This window comes from Kogia breviceps, chromosome 2, assembly GCF_026419965.1.
Source record: "Kogia breviceps isolate mKogBre1 chromosome 2, mKogBre1 haplotype 1, whole genome shotgun sequence".
NCBI classification, from domain to species: Eukaryota; Metazoa; Chordata; class Mammalia; order Artiodactyla; family Physeteridae; genus Kogia; species Kogia breviceps.
This window is the reverse complement of record NC_081311.1, coordinates 90,800,150-90,818,394: the sequence shown is the minus strand read 5'-3', so window position 1 is coordinate 90,818,394 and position 18,245 is coordinate 90,800,150. Positions and strand designations below refer to the sequence as shown.

Sequence of the window (18,245 nt, the reverse complement as noted above, 5' to 3'; positions counted from 1 at the left end):
GAGGAAGGGAGGGAGGAGGAAAAGGGTGGAAATGTTAAAGCTTGCGAAGCAGGGGCAATAGAAATCATCTTCCTGTGCCCGACTCTCATAATTTCCTTGCTCATAGAAATTCTGGTTGACAGAGCAGACACTGTCAGCCACAGGACAAGGCAGAACCACAGCAGTGACAATCCTGCCACCTGAAACAAAGCTCACGAGTTACCTCCAAAAAAAAAGCCAAGACTCCAATGTCCATCCCTTTCACCTGCTTTTTCTGCAGAAGAGATTTATGCAGAGAGAAATCCTAGCCACCTGGAGGTCCAGGCTGGTCCCTGGGCCCAAGAGCACAACTCCAGTGGCCTCCGGAAGGACCCAGGCCACTGCTGCATGTGCCACATGCCACTCAGAGCAGCCCACGTCCACTGATGGAGCTGGAGACCCGGGCTGTGTGCAGTGGGGGCCTTGATGCCGGAAAGAGAGGCAGGTGGGGAGCGGGGCGGAGCCGGCCCCTCTTCAGGCCTTCCTGCGCCCAGGGAGGGGCCAACTGCCCCGGTTCAGCCCCCGCCCCTGTCCCACCACTCACCAGCAAACCCCCCAAACCCCTCGAGCCTGACTCCTCATCTGTGCAATGCTGCCCTGGTACCGCCCCCCAGTTCTCACACGCACTCAATAGAGTCACTGAGGGCGGCACCCAGCAGACTCCTGAGCACAGAGCTGGCTCTTCGAGCCCCTGCCCTGCCCTTCCCGTCACCCTGGCCCCCATCTCCTGCATCCCCACCAACAGCCAGTGAAAACATCACTAGACAGGGTTGAAGCCCCCGCCGGGTCCGGGCCCAGATGAGCCCCAAAGGATGCAGAGGTCACGCACGGGCAGGGTGCTGGCCAGGGCAGAGGGCCTGCAGGGTGGGCTGTCTCGGGACAAAAGCACAGATCATCGCGGCTGCACTGCATAGCAGCCAGAATGGAGACACACACACACACACACACACTTTGAGTACTTTTGTCATTTTTGTTTGTTTCATTTTGTTTTGAACACTAAGATTTATTTTCAAACAGCACACAGACGTCTGCGGGGCGGGGCCAGGCCAGGCTGGTGTCTGGGCCCGAGGTCTCGGGGGACGCTGGACGCCACCCGCGGCAGCTGCCAGGAAAGGAGGGCCCCGGCCTGGGCGGCCGGCCCAAGCTTCAGGCAAGTGCGGGGCGCGGCGGCCCCCAGGCCCTGCCCCGCGGCCGGGCACCCAGGCGTTGGCAGCGGCGCCACCCAGCGGGCGCGGGCGGGGGAGGCGGCCGGGAACTCAACTAGGGGATACAGCAGCTTCAGGAACGCTGGCGATTCCGCCGGACTCGCCGAAACCAGGCTCTTTGGAAAACCACCTCATCTTTGGGAAGACACCTCCTGGCTTAGGTCTCTCCCCTCAATTTCCCTTTGCTTTTCAAAAGTTTAAAAACAAAAACGGAAAAAAAGAAAGAAACACACATTTTTCGGGAAAAGGTGCTGCTGTTCACGCGTCCGCAGCACCACCAGCCGCTCTGCTCTCACTGCACCCTCGCCGTGAAGTTCTCGGGGAAGACGCCCCGGCACTTCTCCAGCTCCTTGTGCAGATTCCAGTCGCTCTCCTTCACGCCCATGAGCCAGCCTTCATCCTGAGGGGAAGCCAGCGCGTTGCATGGGGCTGGGGGAGGACGGCATCCATCCCGACAGGGCGAGCCCTCCTTCTGGCCGCTCATTTCCTCTAGACCGTCACACCCGCCTTAAAGGACGCCTCCTCCAGGCAGCATTCCCTGCTCTTCTCTTGAGACCCAAACCGGGCCCCCCACCCCAGGAGCCATCCCTCCCTGCAGTAGGTGCATTTAACTCTTTATTGTTTGGTGAGTCCTCCTCACCGCGGTATGGCAGCCTGACTGCTGCACTGGTCCAAACGCCCCTAAACGACTCCTTCAATCCCCTACCAAAGAGCTTCCCACCAGCTGGTGCCCACAGAGGCCACATCACCGAGGAGGACATCAACTGTTCTTCCGGCCTTCCACAAACAATGCCAGAAAGTTCTGCTGAGCACTGACCACTTGAAAGCTTCTAGAGTGACCTGAGGCCATCCCACCAAGCCCTCCCAGTCGAACCTGACCTTTGCTTTAATACTGACCCCTCACAGGGATCATCTACCCAAGCCCTGACAAGCCCTGACCCCTGGGCCTGAACTGACCACACACCCCCTGCCATTGCTGCCCCTGCAGCGGGGCTATGCCTGGGACCCACCTGCAGGATTACCTGCCTTGTCCTAGACCCTGTGTGTGTCCTACCTGAGCCACTTTCACCCTCCCCAGATGGCTCCCACTGTGGGCTGGGAGGCCAGGAGTCTGCCTCTGAAAACCCCAGCTAGCCCAGGGCTGGCCCACCAGGGAGATCGGCGGGGACCTGGGGCTTTAGGAAAATGGGCTGATTCAGTGCCAGGCCCAGGAAATCCTTGTTACTCAAACCTCCCAGCCCCCGGTGGCCTCAGTAAGTACCTTGAGGACCTAGTGTCCTCAAGTCCCAGCCCAGGACTCCCCAGCCAGGTTGGCCTCACCCCAAATCCAGACCTCCTTCCACCCTGGGCCACTCTGACAATTAAACCACAGGGACATGTTGGTGACTAAACGGACTGGAGTCCCACGAGGTCCCCTCTGCACTGTGGCTGCCACCTGGATACCCATGTGGGCAGCCCCACTGGACCACCAGCACCCCACAATCCTGCTGAGGGGCCACAGCGACCTGAATAAAGCAGCCCGTCCAGACCTTTGGTGGGGAGGGGCAGTCCTGCCCCACTCTGCGCCCCCCAGGGCTCAGCAAAGCCCACTCTGAGGACGTTCACAACAAGGAGAGGCCACAGCAGGAGAAGGGTCTGCGAGGCATCAGGATACGGACCACCTGGGGACGGGGCTGTGGACTCCAGGGTCCGTCACATGGGCAGGGAAGCGCGTGCCCTTGTGGACAGGGCGGGGCCAGCCTGGAGGGTGGCACCTGGGGCCAACAGGAGGCTGCAGAGCGGCGGGTGGGGGGGGTGTGGTCCATGGAGGGGCAGCCTGGGATGCTGTCCTGGAGGAGGGGGCCCGGGTTGGGGGGGCCTGGAAGGGAGAAGCGGCCGAAGGAACTAGGATGCAGAGAATCGAGAGAAAGGCAGACAGAGACTGAGGAAAGGAGGAAGCAAGAACCAGGAAGTGAAAGACTGAGGGGGGCAGACAGGGTGAGAGCAGCAAAGGGTAACTGTGCCGGCCGCAGGGAAGGGAGGCTGAAGCAAAGGCGAGGCCGTGGGGAGAGGCCGCGGGTCGGCTGGCGTGGCTCTGCTGCCCCCTGCTGGCCTCGCCGCCTCCCTGCAGACCGGGCCTCACCTGCTCCTCCGGGTTCTGGAAAGGGATCACCAGCACCACGTCCCCAGCTTTGAGCTGCAGCTCGTCCGTGTCAGTGGCCGTGTAGTCGTGCTGGGCCTGTACCTGCAGAGGGTGGGGAGAGCTGACACCCCTCTCCTCGGTAGCCTTTGTCCCACCTGCAGCCCCGTGGGCGCCGGGAGAAGGTGAAAGTAGCAGGAGCGGGACTCGCACGCCACCTCGCGGACTGGGGAGCAGAGGACGGGTAGTCGGAGAGGGACGGCTTTGGGGCCCCCACGTAGCCTCGGGCCCGGTGTCCGCCCCACCCCATGGAGGCAGCCGGAGGCTGCGGGTCGGCAGGCCAGGCTCACCTTGAACATGAACCCCGGGGGCAGGTCCAGGCGCCCTGCCCCGCTGCCGCCCTCCACGGTGCCGTTCACAGTTGCCGAGAAGGTCTCCACCACCACCGCGGGGAGAGAGCTCTGCGGGGAGGGGGCGCAGGTTAGCGAGGGCAGGGAGTGGGTCCCGGAGGGCAGGGCCGCGCGGGCAGAGAAGCGGGTGTCTGTGCCCAATGCCAGACCAGGCTGCCTCCAGGTTCCTCACCAGGAACCATGAGCTGGGCCAGCACAGAGCAAGACACGGGGCTAGGGAGCCGTGGGCAGCGGGGAGAAAAGATAGGGCCTTGGTCCCTGTCATCTTACGGAGGCTGCTTCACTTGCTGCTGTCTCCCCGGGCTCCTGGGCTCCAGCCGCAGGGTGGGTCCCACACGCCACCTCCGAGGCCTCTGCTGGCTGCAACATAAATGCCGGCATCGGGTCAGACACAGGATGGGGTGCTGAGACCAGGACAAGGAGAGGGCACGGAGAGCCAGTGCCTCTGCCTGGTACAGGGAGCCCCTTAAAGAAAGGCTCCGGGCACGGAAGCGGCTGGAGAAGGTGCTGGCAGACACACGGACCCCGAGTGACGTGCTGCTGAGAAGCCCAGCGCAGGCCCCTGGGTGCCACCCCTGAGCCTCCCTCATAGGCCCTGCCCTCTAAGCCCAAGCCCTGGCCAAGCCTCGGCTTCCTCCCACCCGCCTGGCCCCGCTGGCCCCTCACAGGCAGCTCCCGTGGTGAGGCCCAGGCAGGGCACCTCGGATGCTGCCCGGCTGCAGTCAGGCTGCGCTGGGCCCGCACTGAAACTCAGCCACTTCTGAGCTCTGGGAGCAATCACTCAGCCCTCCTAGCCCCCACCTCCTCATCTGTAGAAGGAGGAAATATCTAGATCAGGCTGAAGGTTAAAGGAGAATTCTGGAGAGTGCCCGCCATGGACCTGGGGGTGCTCGAGACGTGCCTCTCTCCCACCGTGGGAGGCCTGAGCTGGGAAGCTGGGGCGGGGGTCGGCGAGCAGGTAAGGGGCTCACCTGACTGAGACACCCCAGCACGAGTGACAGACAAGCCCTGCCCCGGGGCCTCCTGGCTCAGGGCCCTAGCCTCACCCTCAGTCCCACGGTGGCCTTGTCTGTCCTGTGCCCCCTCCTCCAGGCTCTTCCTCCATGCTACACCCCCAGAGGCCGGGGGCGGGTGAGGGGCTGGCGGGGGCACTTACTTGGGCAGGCCCCGGCTCGGCCGTCTGGCTGGGCCAGGCCACGGCAAAGGTGCCCTCGGCAGCGCTGGGCTCCCTGGAAGGCAGGCTGCCAGCTGGACTCTCTGTGGGCTAGTGATGGGCCACCAGGGAGAACAGGGTGGGAGGGGCGGGGGGGGCGGGCAGGAGACAAGAGAAGAAGGTCGTGAGCAGCCCAGCGTGGGCCCACGGGAGCAGATGGGCGCCTGCAGCCTGGCCGGAGCCCCACGGGGCACAGACAGAGACTCCCCGGAGGGACACCTCCTCCCACCACTGCCCAGGGGACAGGAAGGTGTGAATGTGCCACACGCAGCTCCGCACGTGGCTGGGAGGAGGCTCTGCCTGCCTGCGCCGAGCTCTCTCTGGCCTCCTCCAGTGAAATACCCTGGAGCTTGCGAGCCCCAGAGCCTGGGCTGCTGGCACTTTCTCGCCAGCCCCTCCTGCTCCTACGGGAGCCGCATCACCAGCTGTGGGGTGTCCTGTGTCCTCCCTGAGGACGTGGATGCCTGAGCCACCAGGTGATGACAGCACCTGTCGGGCAGGTGCCTGGCCTCACTCTGTCTGTCCTGTTTCTCGAATCATCTCTCCCCCCCTCCTCTGTCCCAGCAGCTCCCTGGTGCCACTGCCCTGCGGGGACCCTGCTGACAGAAAGCTCCTCGGGGGCAAGGACCCTCCACCCCAAGGCCCCCCTACCCAGCAGGCCTTGGCCCAGCACGGGGACACCCCATCCACCCTCGGGGACAAGTTTGGTCACTGTCTACGCCAGTCACAGGCCCTGACAACTGGGGTGCACCACAGGGGACTCTTCAGAGGTTAAGCTGCGGAGCCCTTTCCCACAGGGCCTGTCTGAAGGCCCAGTGTCTCCATGGTGGGGGGGAGCGGGGGGGCACAGAACAGCTGGAGGCGCGGCAGCTCTCTGTGCGCGTGGGCGTGGCCAAGCGTGCGTGCGCGTGTGCACCTGTGAACCAGCCAGGTGCAGGACGAGGTGGGGGTGGGCACAGAGCAAACACAGCTTACCTCCCAGAGGTCCCACGGAATTGACTGAGCACAGCAGAGGGGAGAAGGACAGAGTTAGCACGGAGGTTAGAGGCGGCGGCAGGCAAGCAGTCCCCAGGGACCCCCCCACCCCGCACCCGTCCCGGGGCCCTCGAGCCCAGCAGGCACAGGGCAGAACAAAGCCGGGCTCTGCGGCCTCCAGAGCACAGAGTCCTGGACACCTTCCAGGCTACTGAGACCCCCAGGCCAGGGAGTGCCCAAACCCGGGGCTGCCGCCAGGAGAGGGACAGGAGGGTGCTGAGAGGGACTGTGTAAGCTGCCAGGTGAGTGTTCAGCTGACCTCCTCCTGAGGGTCCTCTTGCTGACCTGTGTCTGCCCTCTTCCCTTTCCCACGGTCAGGACCAGGGGAGGTGACAAGAGCTAGGGACCAGGGCTCCAGGGGAAGGGCAGTAAGTGGGAGGAGAGCCTGGTGACCCCAGGACCCCCAGAGGCCTGGGCCTAGATGGGCCCACATGGCCGGTGGGCAGACATGAACCCAGGCCCCGGAGCCCAGAGGCCGGTGGGCCCGTGGGCAGTGGTGGGCTCACACCAACCTGACCAGAGGGCGTGGGCGCCTTCACAGGGCTTGCCACAGGTGGGAGGGGGTCAAAATCCAGGTCCAGCAGACTGGCCTGCTCCGAGAAAGGCCCCGGGGCCTCAAACTTGGCAACCGCGGCAGAGGAGGAAGGCAGTTAGTGACAGGCTGCGAGCGCTCAGCCAGGGCGGCAACAGCAGGCTCCGCTCCCAGATACACCCACCAACACAAGGGCCCGACCCACACCACACCCCCGGCACAGGCTCCACCCACACAAGGACACACCTGCCAGCCGCCAGGCAGCCACCCGCCAGCCAGACCGAGGCCGAGCCCCCAACTGTCTCGCTCTGTCCCATCCTGCAGGCCAGGCCGAGGAGGCCTCCCAGCGCCTGTGCCCACCAGCAGCAGCCCAGGCCAAGGCCCGGGCTGGACAAGACCACACTCAGTCCCCCGGCTCAGAGGGCCCCTGGACGGGTACAGGCACCCCCTTGCTGCCGCAGACTGACAGGCAGTCCTGCGGTGACACCCACCCCCCGCCAGCTCAGGGCCGAGCCCGCACACGGAGCCCAGGAGGCCCGTCATAACGGGCCTGAGCACCCGTGTTCACACGGCACATCCCTCCCCAGCCCCCCACCCCCGAGTTTCCCATTCAGCGGGGCTAGTGCAGCCCAGAGACGTGCATGTAGCGGGAATGGCCCCAGGAGACCGGCCGCAGTGGCCCCGCCTACACTGTGAGAAGCCAGCCCCTCAGTAAGCTGGGCCAGACGATCATGGAAGAAAAGGGTCTTTCCCAGAGCCACCCCGGAGGACAGGCCGCCTGGCCCCAGTGCCCAGCGGACACGCTGCCTTCCTAGGAGGAAGGCTTGCTCACCTGTGGCCCCATCTCACACAAGGGGCTTCCCCGGGGACAGGGAGGGCTATGCCTGGCCTGGCTTGGACCAGGGTCCTCCCCTCAGGCAGGGCTGGGAGGGTCGCAGCCCCGCAAGCCCAGGCCAGCCAGCTTCCCTCCCCACCCCCCTGATGAGGCCCAGAACTGACGGGACACGCCCTCCAGCCCGAGGCACCTGAGGTCCTCCATTTAGAAGGACCCGAGACCCGGAAGCGTGGGCAGGGGTCCCCCGGGGGGGCCTCCCCAGCTGAGCTGCAGCCTGTGTGGGGAGACCCAAGACCCGCAGTCCGGAGAAGGGCTGGTGCCGCCAGCGCACAGCCCAGGGGAGAAGGCACAGAGGGCCCAGGCCCAAGCTCGGGGGACTGACTCCCGCCAGCCACGGACTCTCCTTCAAGTCAAGGCCCTGTCCAATGAGCCTGGGAGGAAGGTCACTGCCATCTCTAGGGCAGCGAGTGTCCGGGAGGCCACGCGGGCTGGGTCCTGGGTGCCCTCACCGGCTGCAGGCAGCATTTCTCTGCTCCTCATGGCCCCACCACCCACCCCTCTAAGAAGCCAGCCAGGCCCAGGCAGCCGCCGCCCCACCAGACTCCAAAGGGACAGGGTCACCAGGCCAAGGGCAGACCACGCACTCTCTGCTCACCTCCCCGCAGGCCAGCATCCCACCATGCAGGCCCGGAACCGGCCTCGGGGGTGGGCACGCAGGCTACTCACCACAGCCCAGCAGGGCGGCGCTGTCGGCACAGCATCCTGGGGGGACCAGCCCACCCCAGCCCCATGCAAAGCACCCCACGGCGAGCGCTCTCCAGCCCCGCTGGGCAGGGCCCCGGCTCGGGGGAGTGGGCGGAAGGAGAGAGGGGAGGCATGCAGGGAGCACGGCGAGGGCCACGCTCAGCAGGCGGCCTGGCTGCAGGTGAGGCCCTCAATTCCTCACCTGTGAAGTGGGGACAACCCCTCCCAGAGGGGACTGAAAACCGAACCAGGCCCGGTAGGTCAGCAGCTGGCTCCACTCCCTGCGCAGTGTCTACTAGCCCTTGCGCGCACCCCGAGGCGGAGGCAGGCTCCAGGCGGCAAGTGTCTCAGCCACAAGCTGCCCTGAGGCCGCGGTGCCCCTAGGCCCTGGGAGTGCCCGGGGCCAGCCTCAGCCAGGCTCTCCAGAAAGGCTCCCTCCCGGGTCCCCCGAGGCAGGGCAACCCCCCACCCAGCTCCCCCAGCCGCCCTGCACTGAAAGTTCCTAGTTCCGACCCGAAGTCCCCCCATGGGGGCTTGAAGCCCACTCACCCCAGGGTCCCTCATCACGGAGAGCACAGTCCTCTGCTCCTAACTGCCTCTCCCCCGACGTGCCACCCCCCAGCCCTGCCCCTCCCTCCAGGCCTCTGAGCTTGTGCAAAGGAGCCTGCACAAGGCAGAACCCAGAGACCCGGGCAGAACAAGCCCACAGCAGCGCTGCGAAGTGGGCCCAGCACAGCCTACACGAATGGCGAGGCCCCGCAGGGACAGGGCGGCCCGGCTGTGAGGGCCGGAGGCCAGGCTTGGAGCGGTCGGCGCACTGCAGCCTCTGTGAGCTGACCCGACCATGTGCAGCCCACCCCCCTGCCACCACAGTGACCTCCCCCACTTCGCCGTCCCCCTGGGGATGGGCATTACGTGCCTCCTAGGGCATGGACAGCAGGAGCCGGGCTCTGTGGCCCAGCCACAGCCCCGGCTCCAAGTGGGGTCAGCAGCTCTGGGAGCTAAAGTCTCAGCGCCTTGCGGGTGTTCCCAACCCTGCGAGCCACCTCCTCACCGTCGCCCAAGCAGCGCTCTCCTGACGCGCACGGAACTCCCGGCAGTTCCTGAGCCTGTCCCTCACCCGTCCTGACCTACACGCATGCACGCTGCCACCTCTGGCTAACGCACTGTGTCTGCTCGTAGGCAAACGTCACCTGCTCCAGGAAGCCTTCCCTGATTGGCCCAGGTCCTCCGTGCTCCCTGCCCCTTTTGGCCACAGCATCAATGGAATGGAGAGGCCACTGCGGAGCCAACGGTCTCTACTAGGACTGTTTGCCCGTGTCCCTACATCTGGCCACATGCTCAGAGATGAGGGATGATGGGTGTGGGGGCAGAGGATGTGCGAGAGAGAGGCCCAGAGCCGCCCCTGCAGCTGGACTCCTGCTCCTGAGGCAGAGGCACGGGCAGGGGCCGGGGTGGGGGAAGGCCATGCACACCCTGAAAGAGCAAGAGAAGGGAGAGAGAGCTGGGCCGCGGCGGCCGCGGCTGACCTGGGAGGGGGTGGTCACGCTGATCTCAGGGACAAACGCGTCCTCAAACAGGCTGAGGATCTGCTCCTGCTTGACCTCCTTGGACGGGGTGTGTTTGGGAGGCGGAGGGACTGGTGGGCCTTTCCGGAGCTGGGGGTCGGCAGCAGGTGGGGGGCCGCACAGCAGAGCATGGGAGTCGGGGAGACAGACAGAGACAAAGCCACGTTAGTCACACCCCCGGCCACAGTCCCCCCCAGCCACCGAGGAGGACGAAACAAGGAGAGCCGCTGCTCCCCAAGACATGGACACCAAGACCGCAGGGGCCCCCGAGAGGGGCCGAAGCAGGCCGTCAGAAACCCTGTACAGAGAGAGGGGAGGGCGGAGGGCGAGAGAGCGAAAGAAGAGAGAAGAGGAGAGAACAGGACAGAAAAGAAGGAAAGAAGGGCCTGAGTGGCCGCCATCGGAGGGTCTGGCTCTCACCGCCCTTGGGGGCTGAGGAGAGAAACAGGAGCTGAGAGAGAGCGGGGCGTCCAGCCCCTGCCTCTGTTCCTGCACACCCAGGCCCTCTGCCCAGCCCAACCCCTGGAGGAGCTGCAGCCCAGCCTCTGGCCACCACCCCCGAAGCCAACACACAGCCAGGGCCCCGCAGAGGGCCACACACCTGCCCACTTGGGGACCTCAGCAAGTCAGCCCCCGGCCCAAGCCTGGGTTTCATCGCTTGTCGTTGGGGTGAGAACAGCATCTGCCTTACAGGCTGGTCGTGAGGACAATGGATGAAAATACAGAAAGGCTGGCGCAGCGTCCGGCCCCGAGCAAGTGCTCGAGTCAAGTGCAGGCTCTCAACACCCTCTTAGCATCACTCTCCTAATCAGCTGTCGAGCGGACCCACAACCGGGAGAGCTTCGGCCAGGAGCCGAAGGGCCAGGGGGCAGCCCAGCAGGGCTCAGACGGTCCTGCCTGGTGGACCCCACCCCTCGCTTCTCCCTTTGCAGCTCCCAGGGACGCTGCAGAAACCTGGAGAAAACTGGCCGGGGGAGCGGGCTTCTCCCTCCCTCTCCCCTCACTGAGCCCCTCCTCTCGATGCCCCTTTCAGGGTCCCGCATGGCCCCCCACAAGGAATACGGCAAGGAAGAGGGGGAGGCAGCCACCTGCGCAGATCTGGATGCTCCGGGGGCTGAGGGCCCTGGAGACTGTGTCTTGGGAGGAAAGGAAGACAGAGGTCAAGCAGCCCCAAGGCCAGGGGAGAGGAGAGAAGGGGACGCTACAGCAGGTGTGGGTGGGGGGACACTTAAGGAGGAAACAGACGGTCACAGATGCCCCCGTGACCCTGGCAGGGGCCGGGGCCACGGAGAGGAGCCAGCGCCCGGGGCCACGGAGAGGAGCCAGCGCCGGCAAGGACAGGGGACAGGGACGGAGGGGAACAGCGGCAGAGCAGGAGGCAAAGGAAGGGAGGGGACAGACCACTGAGACACGTGCCTACCTGAGACGGGGATCTGGGGAGGGCGGCCCCGGGGGTGGCCGCGCCAGCCGGCTCGGGCTCGTGGTTGACTCTTATCTCGGGGGTGGCGGCAGGGGAGCCATCAGGCGGAGGAGAGGGGCTCTTGTTCCCTTTCGCAGGGGCGTTGTCACTGCGGAGGCGAGACAAGAGAGGGGCCCGGATGGAGGGAGGCCGCGGCGTCCAGGAAGGAGTGTGCATGTGACAGGGTGTGTGCACGTGCCAATACCCTGAGGACCTGTGTGTGAAAATGTGCGCGCACGTGTGCGTCCACGTAGATCCTGGGAAACTGATGGTGCACGTGTGTGTCCAGACTCACTGGAAAAACGGGACGCCCACGTGTGCACAAGTGTGTGTCCCCGTGCACCCACGTGTGAAACTGCACATCCATGTGCAGGAGGACGGGTGGAAATGAGGCGACACAGGCGTGAGAGCCAGGAACAGGCAGGTGTCCGCAGCAGGGCCTTCCCTGGACACAGTGACAGCCACACCCGGAGCTGAGGTCTGCGGGCCCTGGGAGCCGCCGCCAGGGGCTGGCCGGCCTCCCTCAGGCCTCCACCAGGTGCAGGGGCGCCGAGCCCCACAGCAGGAGAAAGCCACGCACACTAGAGGCAAAGTGAGTCTCACCCCACGTGTCACGCAGCAGCCTCTGCACTCAAGGTGGACCCGCTCCTCAGCCCGAACCCACGGCCCTCTGGGCCAGCTTGCCCGCCATCCACCCCTCACGCCAGCGCACAGCCAGCCCCGCTCCCCGGTCCCCGAGCCTTTGCTCCCACGGGTCCTCCCGGGGAACCTGGGCAACCGGCAGAGGCAACAGGCAGAGGGAGTAAATAAAGGGGGGCGGTCTTCACAGCAGGGACGAGAGGGTGAGGCCCCCAAGTCGAGTCTCAGTACCAACAAGGACAAACGGCGTGCACAGCCCGCTACTGGGTGCAAAATAAAAATCTATGTTGTACTTGCTGCCTAAAGAAACTCTAGAACGGTGCTGACCGAGACCAGCCACCAGCTACAGGTGGCTGTGTAAATAAATTAAAAATTCAGCTCCTCAGTCACACTGGCTACATTTCCAGTGTTCACCAGCCACATGAGGCAGGTGGCCGCTGTGTTGGACCGGGCAGGTCTAGAAGGACAGACAGAAACTAGTGAACCCATCCCCTGCCCGAGCGTGGCGGGGGGCCAGACAATGGCACAGATGCATGGGAGACTCGCTGGTTCCTTCTCACCTTTACTGAATGTGTTTTATGGGAACGTCTCTGCCTCCTTAAAGAATACACACACATCCAGTATATATATACACACGCGCACACACACAGAATTCCTACAATCCACGGAGCTGCAGCAGCCCTCTCCCTTGAGCCTCCCGGGCCTCCCTTCTGGCTGCATCCTCCACTCCTGGTAGGGCCACAGCCCAAGAGGCACGTGCTAAGGCGGGCTGCCCGCCCCCTGTTCCCACCAACACCCCTCTGCCCCCCAACACGCACACCACACACAGGAAGGCAAGTTAGGGGTTAGTGGCGCTCTCGGCAGGGCCAGGCGCATGCACAGGGGCCGGGGTGCTGGCCTCCGAGGCCCCCCACACAGCACTCACTGCCGGTACCTGTTCTTCTTTCTGCGCAGCCGGGAGAACAGTTTAGTTTTCTTTCTGTGGGGACGGGCGGGACGTGGAGGCCTTCATTTGGGGCAAGAGCAGATGTGGGCCCGGCCTGCTCTCTTCCCTCATCGGCAGGCCCTCTGCTCAGAGGAGGGCTAAGAGTAGAAGCCCTCCTAACTCCCGGAGGCCGGGAAGAGGGCCCAGTCCTGCCCACGGCCCCCGCGGTCCAGCCCTGGGCCCCCGCTGGCCTCCGCGTCCTGCCAGGCACCCTGAGGTGGTGCCCACAGAACAAGCACAAGAGGATGCTGCCCTGAAGCAGGACCCGGAGGGCAGCAGATGGCTCAGCCCTGGACAGCGCTGGCCACCCGCCCTGCCGGGGGTCCAGCCACAGGAGCTCTGGGGCCCAAGAAGGACCAGGATCAGTGGGCCGGCGGGGGGCCCTGGGAGAGGTGGCAACCTGGCCGCCCACTTTGCTGCAAAGGAGGCTCCACGGCCCTTCCTCTCCCCTCAGACCAGCCCTTTCCCAAGGCGGCCTGGCCCCCCCGCTGCCTGCACTTCCCAGGTGCGTGGCGCCCTCCACCCTCCTCACCCATCCTGGATGCGCCCCCATGACCTCCAGGCCAGGCGGTGACCTGGGAAACACGTTTTGGCCTCTATTGGCCCCAGGGCACCCTGTGGGCCTCTCCCCCCCTCACACATGCTGTGTTTGCCGGGGAGAAGAGAGACAGGGACATTCACTGAATGTTGACTGCCTTCCTCCTCCTAGGGGGACACCCTAATCACCCCAAGAACCAGATGCAATCCCCCCGCCTTGTAGACGAGGGGGGGCGAGGTGCCTCGCCGCTCTCTACACTGTGCTGCAATGCACAGCAGCTCACGGACAGAAAGGGAAATCTCAGACTTGCTGTGGTTTCCCATGGGCCACAGCCGAGGGCCAGGTGTTCCCCCTCCTCCCAGAAGTTCTCCCCTCAGGAAGCAGGGCTCCCCACTGGGCAGCGGGCAGGAACAAGGGCACCTCCCCCCCCCGCCCCGCCACCATCCGGGGCCTTGGATAAGCTTGGGACCTGGCCCCCGCTCTACGAGGAGGCTCCCTTCCCATTGGGCTGAATCATTTAGTCCCCGGGCCCACCTGCAAAGCTGCACAGGCACCCTGACTGCTGGTCCACAGATGGGGAAGCCAGGCCCAGGCAGGGGGGCTGCAGGCTGCCCGTGATAGCTCCTTCCCAGATGGGACACGGTGCGGAGGGGCAGGGGCGCCCTCACCTGCTCCCCTGAGCACAGGGAGGCCGAGCCAGAAAGGACCTCAGCAAAAAGCCCGGCCCCAGACCACAGCTCCCTCAGCCCCCAGCAGCCCTCTGCAGGGGAGGGGACGCATCACACACCTGGGCTGGGCCTTGATCGCGAAGGTGTTGCTCCCGTGCTCCTTCTCCAGGCTGACCAGCACATCGTTGAGGTTCTGGTTGAGCTGCAGGAGCGACAGCAAGCCGGTTGGGCGGGGGCCACCAAACAGCCCCCCTCTCCCTAATAACATCCCTGATTCTCTTCCTCCCCACCAGCCCCTCCCCTGTGCCCCTGCCCCAACCAGGAGCAAGCTCTTCTCTTCCCATCACTGGGGGCAGGGAACCAGCACACCTGTCCCAGAAAACCCACAGGAAAAAAGGAGGAGGCAGTGGGCTGCCCTGCGAACAGCTACTGTTTCTGGGACCACCTTTTTCTTCTTCCTACTTACAGGCATTTCCTAAAATGCCCCATAGAGCTTGTACTGTTTTTAATTTTTTTTCAATTGTGTTTGCAAATTAACTGTTGATCCTAATTGTTGAAGTCACTTGCCAAGATGCTTTCAGGCCACGTTACAACTGCCAGAGGTTGCACCAAAAGCCCAGGCAAGATGAGGGGCTTACCCCATGCAACTCGTGATTCTCTTTACTGAGTATACTTCCCTCTGCTTTAGCCACTAGGAAGCCCAGAGCTGAATTTTCCTCCCACTTTACATAAATGTTTTCTTCCCAAAATCTCTCTCTCTGTTTTTTAAAATTGTTTCACCAGTTGTCTCAAATCTTTGAAGGGAAGAAGAAAAAGTAGGAAGGAAAGGGAAGGCCTACCAGGCAGAAAACCATACTGAGGGTGGTCACTCAGGACGGGCCCCAAACTGGCAAAAGCCCTCCTCCTGCCCTGGGCCTGGAATACCCCACAATCACTTCATGCCTCTGGGCCCAGGAGACAAAGTCATGTCCACCCACGGCACAGGGAGGGAGGGAGCTGCCAATGCCAGGTTTCTCCAACTCAGCTTTGCAGCTTAACTGCCAGTTTAAGCAAAACGAAGACAACAAAACATAGGAATTTAAGCTAATCAGACCCCTTCTTACGCCAGATTCTGTAGATAGAGCAGACTTGTTTCAATGTCTTAAGAAACATGAAAAAGCATTTTTTTAATTGGGAAAATTTTAGTAACGTATTTATTATCTGCCTACAAGTTGGAAAACTGCCACCATTTTCTGACACTGAGCTCCCTGGGCCAAGGCGGCCTGAGAGCACGTTTCCAGTTTGAGGGTGGTGGGCTCCACCCAGGCAAGGAGAATACAGCTGGAAGCAGGGAGGGGACCGGGGCTGGACCCCTGGGGCCCACTCGAAGCCTCCCCAGAGCACCCAGCTGCTCCCACTGGGCCCTGACACTGTTTCTCAGGGGCCCAGAGGGTCCCTCTGTGGTCACCAGCATGTGTCCAACCCCAGCAGGGAAGAGGAAGCTCGGCCCACCCATGCCTCTGACCCTGGCCCTTGGCAGGTGGAACACAGCCCAGGGGCACTACCTTACTCATCTCCTTGTGGAAGTTCTCCTCCAGGCCTGCGATGCTCTGAAATGTGTTGACATAGAAACCCACACGGCTGCAGGGGGGAGGACAGAAGGGCCAGGTGAACTGCAGGTCAGGGTGGGCAGCCCAGGAGAGCCACCCAGGCTGCTCTGCCTCCACCCTCACGGGACCCAGCCCTGGCAGGGCACGGGGCAGGGCAGGCAGAAGGGCCATGCCAACTCAGGAGGGGAGGGCGGCCAAGGCTCAGCCCGCAATCTCCTGCCCCTCACCTGTTCCACAGGGATGGCAGCTCCTCCTGCAGATCCACATTCATCTCCTCAAACACCTTCTGGGCTTTGATGAGCTCCTCCTCGGCCTGGGGGGCAGGACGGGTCATTCCCCTCTGCCAGGCCTCTGTCCCAGCCCTCCCAGGCTAGGCCAGGCCCACCCCAAGACCCGCCCCCGCCCACCCCCGCCTCCAGTGCACAGGACCAGGGCTCGGGCAAGATGGAGGTTGAAGTGGATGTGGACGCCGGGGCAGACCTCCCCATGCAGCCCCTCGGGCCCCTGCGGCCAGGCCCATCAGGGGCATTCGGGCAGGGGCGTGCAGATCAGCCATGGCCAAAGGGAGACACCCCCCACCCCCCAGCGTCTGGTCCAGGTGCGCCAGGAAGGAGGTGAGAGAGGAGCCCAAGAAGACATGAGACAAGGGACAAAGCGGGCTGAGGCACAGGAATGGGCAGAGGCCCCAGACCCAGCCAGGTGGGACCCTGCTTTCTTTCAGGGGAACCTCTCCCAGGCAAGGAGTCCGCTAGCCGCCCAGCTCTCTGGCCCTAGCCCCTGCCGGCCCCTCTGACTATTCCTTCCCTCCTCTCCCAGGTCTGCCCCTACTCAGCCTCAACCACCAGCCTGACTTGGCCTTCCTGGGGGAGTTTTTCCTACCCTCTCCCAACCCCTCTCTCCTGTGACCCTTTCCCACCAGACTGAGGCCAGAGGCAGCAGCTCGGGCACATCCACGAGAGGCAGGGGAGAGGCAGGGGAGGAGGGAGCCGGGCTGCTGGGCAGGGGGCCTGCACCCACTCCCCAGGCCTGGGGACCTGGCGCCGGCCGGGGGCGCTGCAGGCCTGCCCGCACCCACCAGGTGGTGGCGCTGAGACCCCATCACGGAGCCCAAGAAAGGAGCTTGGCGAGGGCTGAGCCAAGGGTAGGGGTGAGTCACAGACCCCGGCCCCAGAAAGGGCTCGGCTAGCACATTCGGAGGGCGCTGCAGGAAACAGTGACTCAGGGTGGGGTGACTTGGATTCAGGCTCTGAGTCACAGCCCAGGAAGGAACGTGGAGGCCCCGCCCGGGAGAAAACTCCCCTGCGGCAGCCTCAGGGCAGCCTCAGGTTCGAAGGACAGACTACCACAGAGCACATGGAAGCTGCCCCATCCAGCTTCAGGCACCAGCATCAGCCCGAGTCAGGGCCTGACCCCCCCGCTGTGCCCGGGCCGGGCCGTGGTGAATCCGGGGGTGGAATTTGGAGGGAAGAAGGGCCACCATGCTCCTGCCCACATGACCTTCAGGTTGCTGGAACTTGCTAGAGTGAGCAAGAACGCCTCACCTCACTGTTTAACTCTCATTTAAAAATTAAAGGGAGTCCACAGAATACTAATAAAACCAAATATTATCCAAAAGAAAATTAAAGGGAGAATAGGAAATCAAAGAAATGTCTCTGAGCATGCATGCATGCCTCGGGCCACTACTGGAATGGGTCAGATCTGCGGTGCCCTCCAGGCGATGGGCCACATCACCCATGCCTAAGTCCTCTGAGAATCTCAGTGCCTGACTGAGCAACCCCCGCGGGTTGCGGGGGGGCTACTACCTGCCCTTCCAGCCTGCAGCACCTCGCACTGTCACGTGGGCCTCCCACCCAAGTACCCACAGGCCAGCTAGAGTCCCACATCCTCCGGGAAGGACCACCTTGACCGCCCCGGCTCCTGCGGCCACAGAGACCACCGCTCTGGGCCCCACGATGCTCGTCCTAACTCCCCAAGTGGACAAGCATAGCCAAGACGGTGGCGGACAGCACAGCAGCTGGTAGCTGCGCACCAAGCGCTGTTCACACACCCAGCAACGCTGCAAAGGACAGGGTGGCTCCGTTGTAGAGTTCCTAGAAGTCAGGGCCTGTGTCTTTTATTCCCTTTGAGTCACGTTCTTCATATCCTGGCTCTTTCAGAAACACTAGGGGTGGCAGGAGGTGGGGGGAGAGCTGTCCACTGTTGGGAGGCCCTGCAGCCCTGGTGGCTCCACCACACGCCGGCGGACGTGGAGAGCAGTGGGAAAGCTCGCCATGCAGCAGGGCCCCGGGGCCCTGCAGGCAGGTTTGGGGAGGCCCCCCGCACACACGGAGAGCAGCTCGGACCAGCCCAGGGGACATCCGGAGCTGGCCGGCTCAGGAGAGCACAGCCTCAGGAGGTGGCACTGTCTCCCCAAGGTCAAGTCAGCCAGCAGGGCAGCCCGGGACCCCAAGTGCCCCAGCTCACTGCCAGCCAAAGGCCTGAAGGCTCCCCAACCTCCAGCCAGGCGTGAGGCAGGGTGGGACAGAAGGAGGAGAGGCTCAAATGAAAACTGGATCCAAATGGGAATGTCAATTTGGCCGAAAGGCGAAACATCTGCAATCCAACAAGCGAAGATGAGATCCCGTGCCTTGGCCTCCCCCGGCGATCCTCCAGGGCCGATCCTCCAGGGCTGGGGCCTGGGGGCCCTCC

The 18,245-nt window shown here is 63.9% G+C and overlaps 1 protein-coding gene across 24 annotated transcripts in view; it reads right to left on the bottom strand.

The window, feature by feature from the left end:
• Positions 1 to 974: 974 nt before the first annotated feature.
• BIN1 (bridging integrator 1) overlaps positions 975 to 18,245 on the bottom strand; it is a 56,748-nt gene continuing 39,477 nt past the window's right edge. For 2 of the 24 annotated variants that reach the window (XM_067025816.1, XM_067025812.1), the window contains 13 exons: positions 15,785 to 15,870; positions 15,513 to 15,588; positions 14,088 to 14,170; positions 12,712 to 12,783; positions 11,100 to 11,247; positions 9,641 to 9,769; positions 6,513 to 6,620; positions 5,941 to 5,964; positions 4,909 to 5,016; positions 4,023 to 4,112; positions 3,693 to 3,803; positions 3,346 to 3,447; positions 1,423 to 1,623 (listed from right to left, as the gene is read on the bottom strand). In XM_067025816.1, coding sequence (XP_066881917.1) covers positions 1,516 to 1,623; positions 3,346 to 3,447; positions 3,693 to 3,803; positions 4,023 to 4,112; positions 4,909 to 5,016; positions 5,941 to 5,964; positions 6,513 to 6,620; positions 9,641 to 9,769; positions 11,100 to 11,247; positions 12,712 to 12,783; positions 14,088 to 14,170; positions 15,513 to 15,588; positions 15,785 to 15,870 — 1,245 coding nt within the window. In that variant the 3' untranslated portion in view covers positions 1,423 to 1,515. Of the gene's footprint in view, positions 1,624 to 3,345; positions 3,448 to 3,692; positions 3,804 to 4,022; positions 4,260 to 4,908; positions 5,017 to 5,940; positions 5,965 to 6,512; positions 6,621 to 9,640; positions 9,770 to 11,099; positions 11,248 to 12,711; positions 12,784 to 14,087; positions 14,171 to 15,512; positions 15,589 to 15,784; positions 15,871 to 18,245 lie in introns of all 24 variants that reach the window. The other 22 variants (XM_059051838.2, XM_067025821.1, XM_059051843.2 and 19 more) reach the window with 20 other exon arrangements.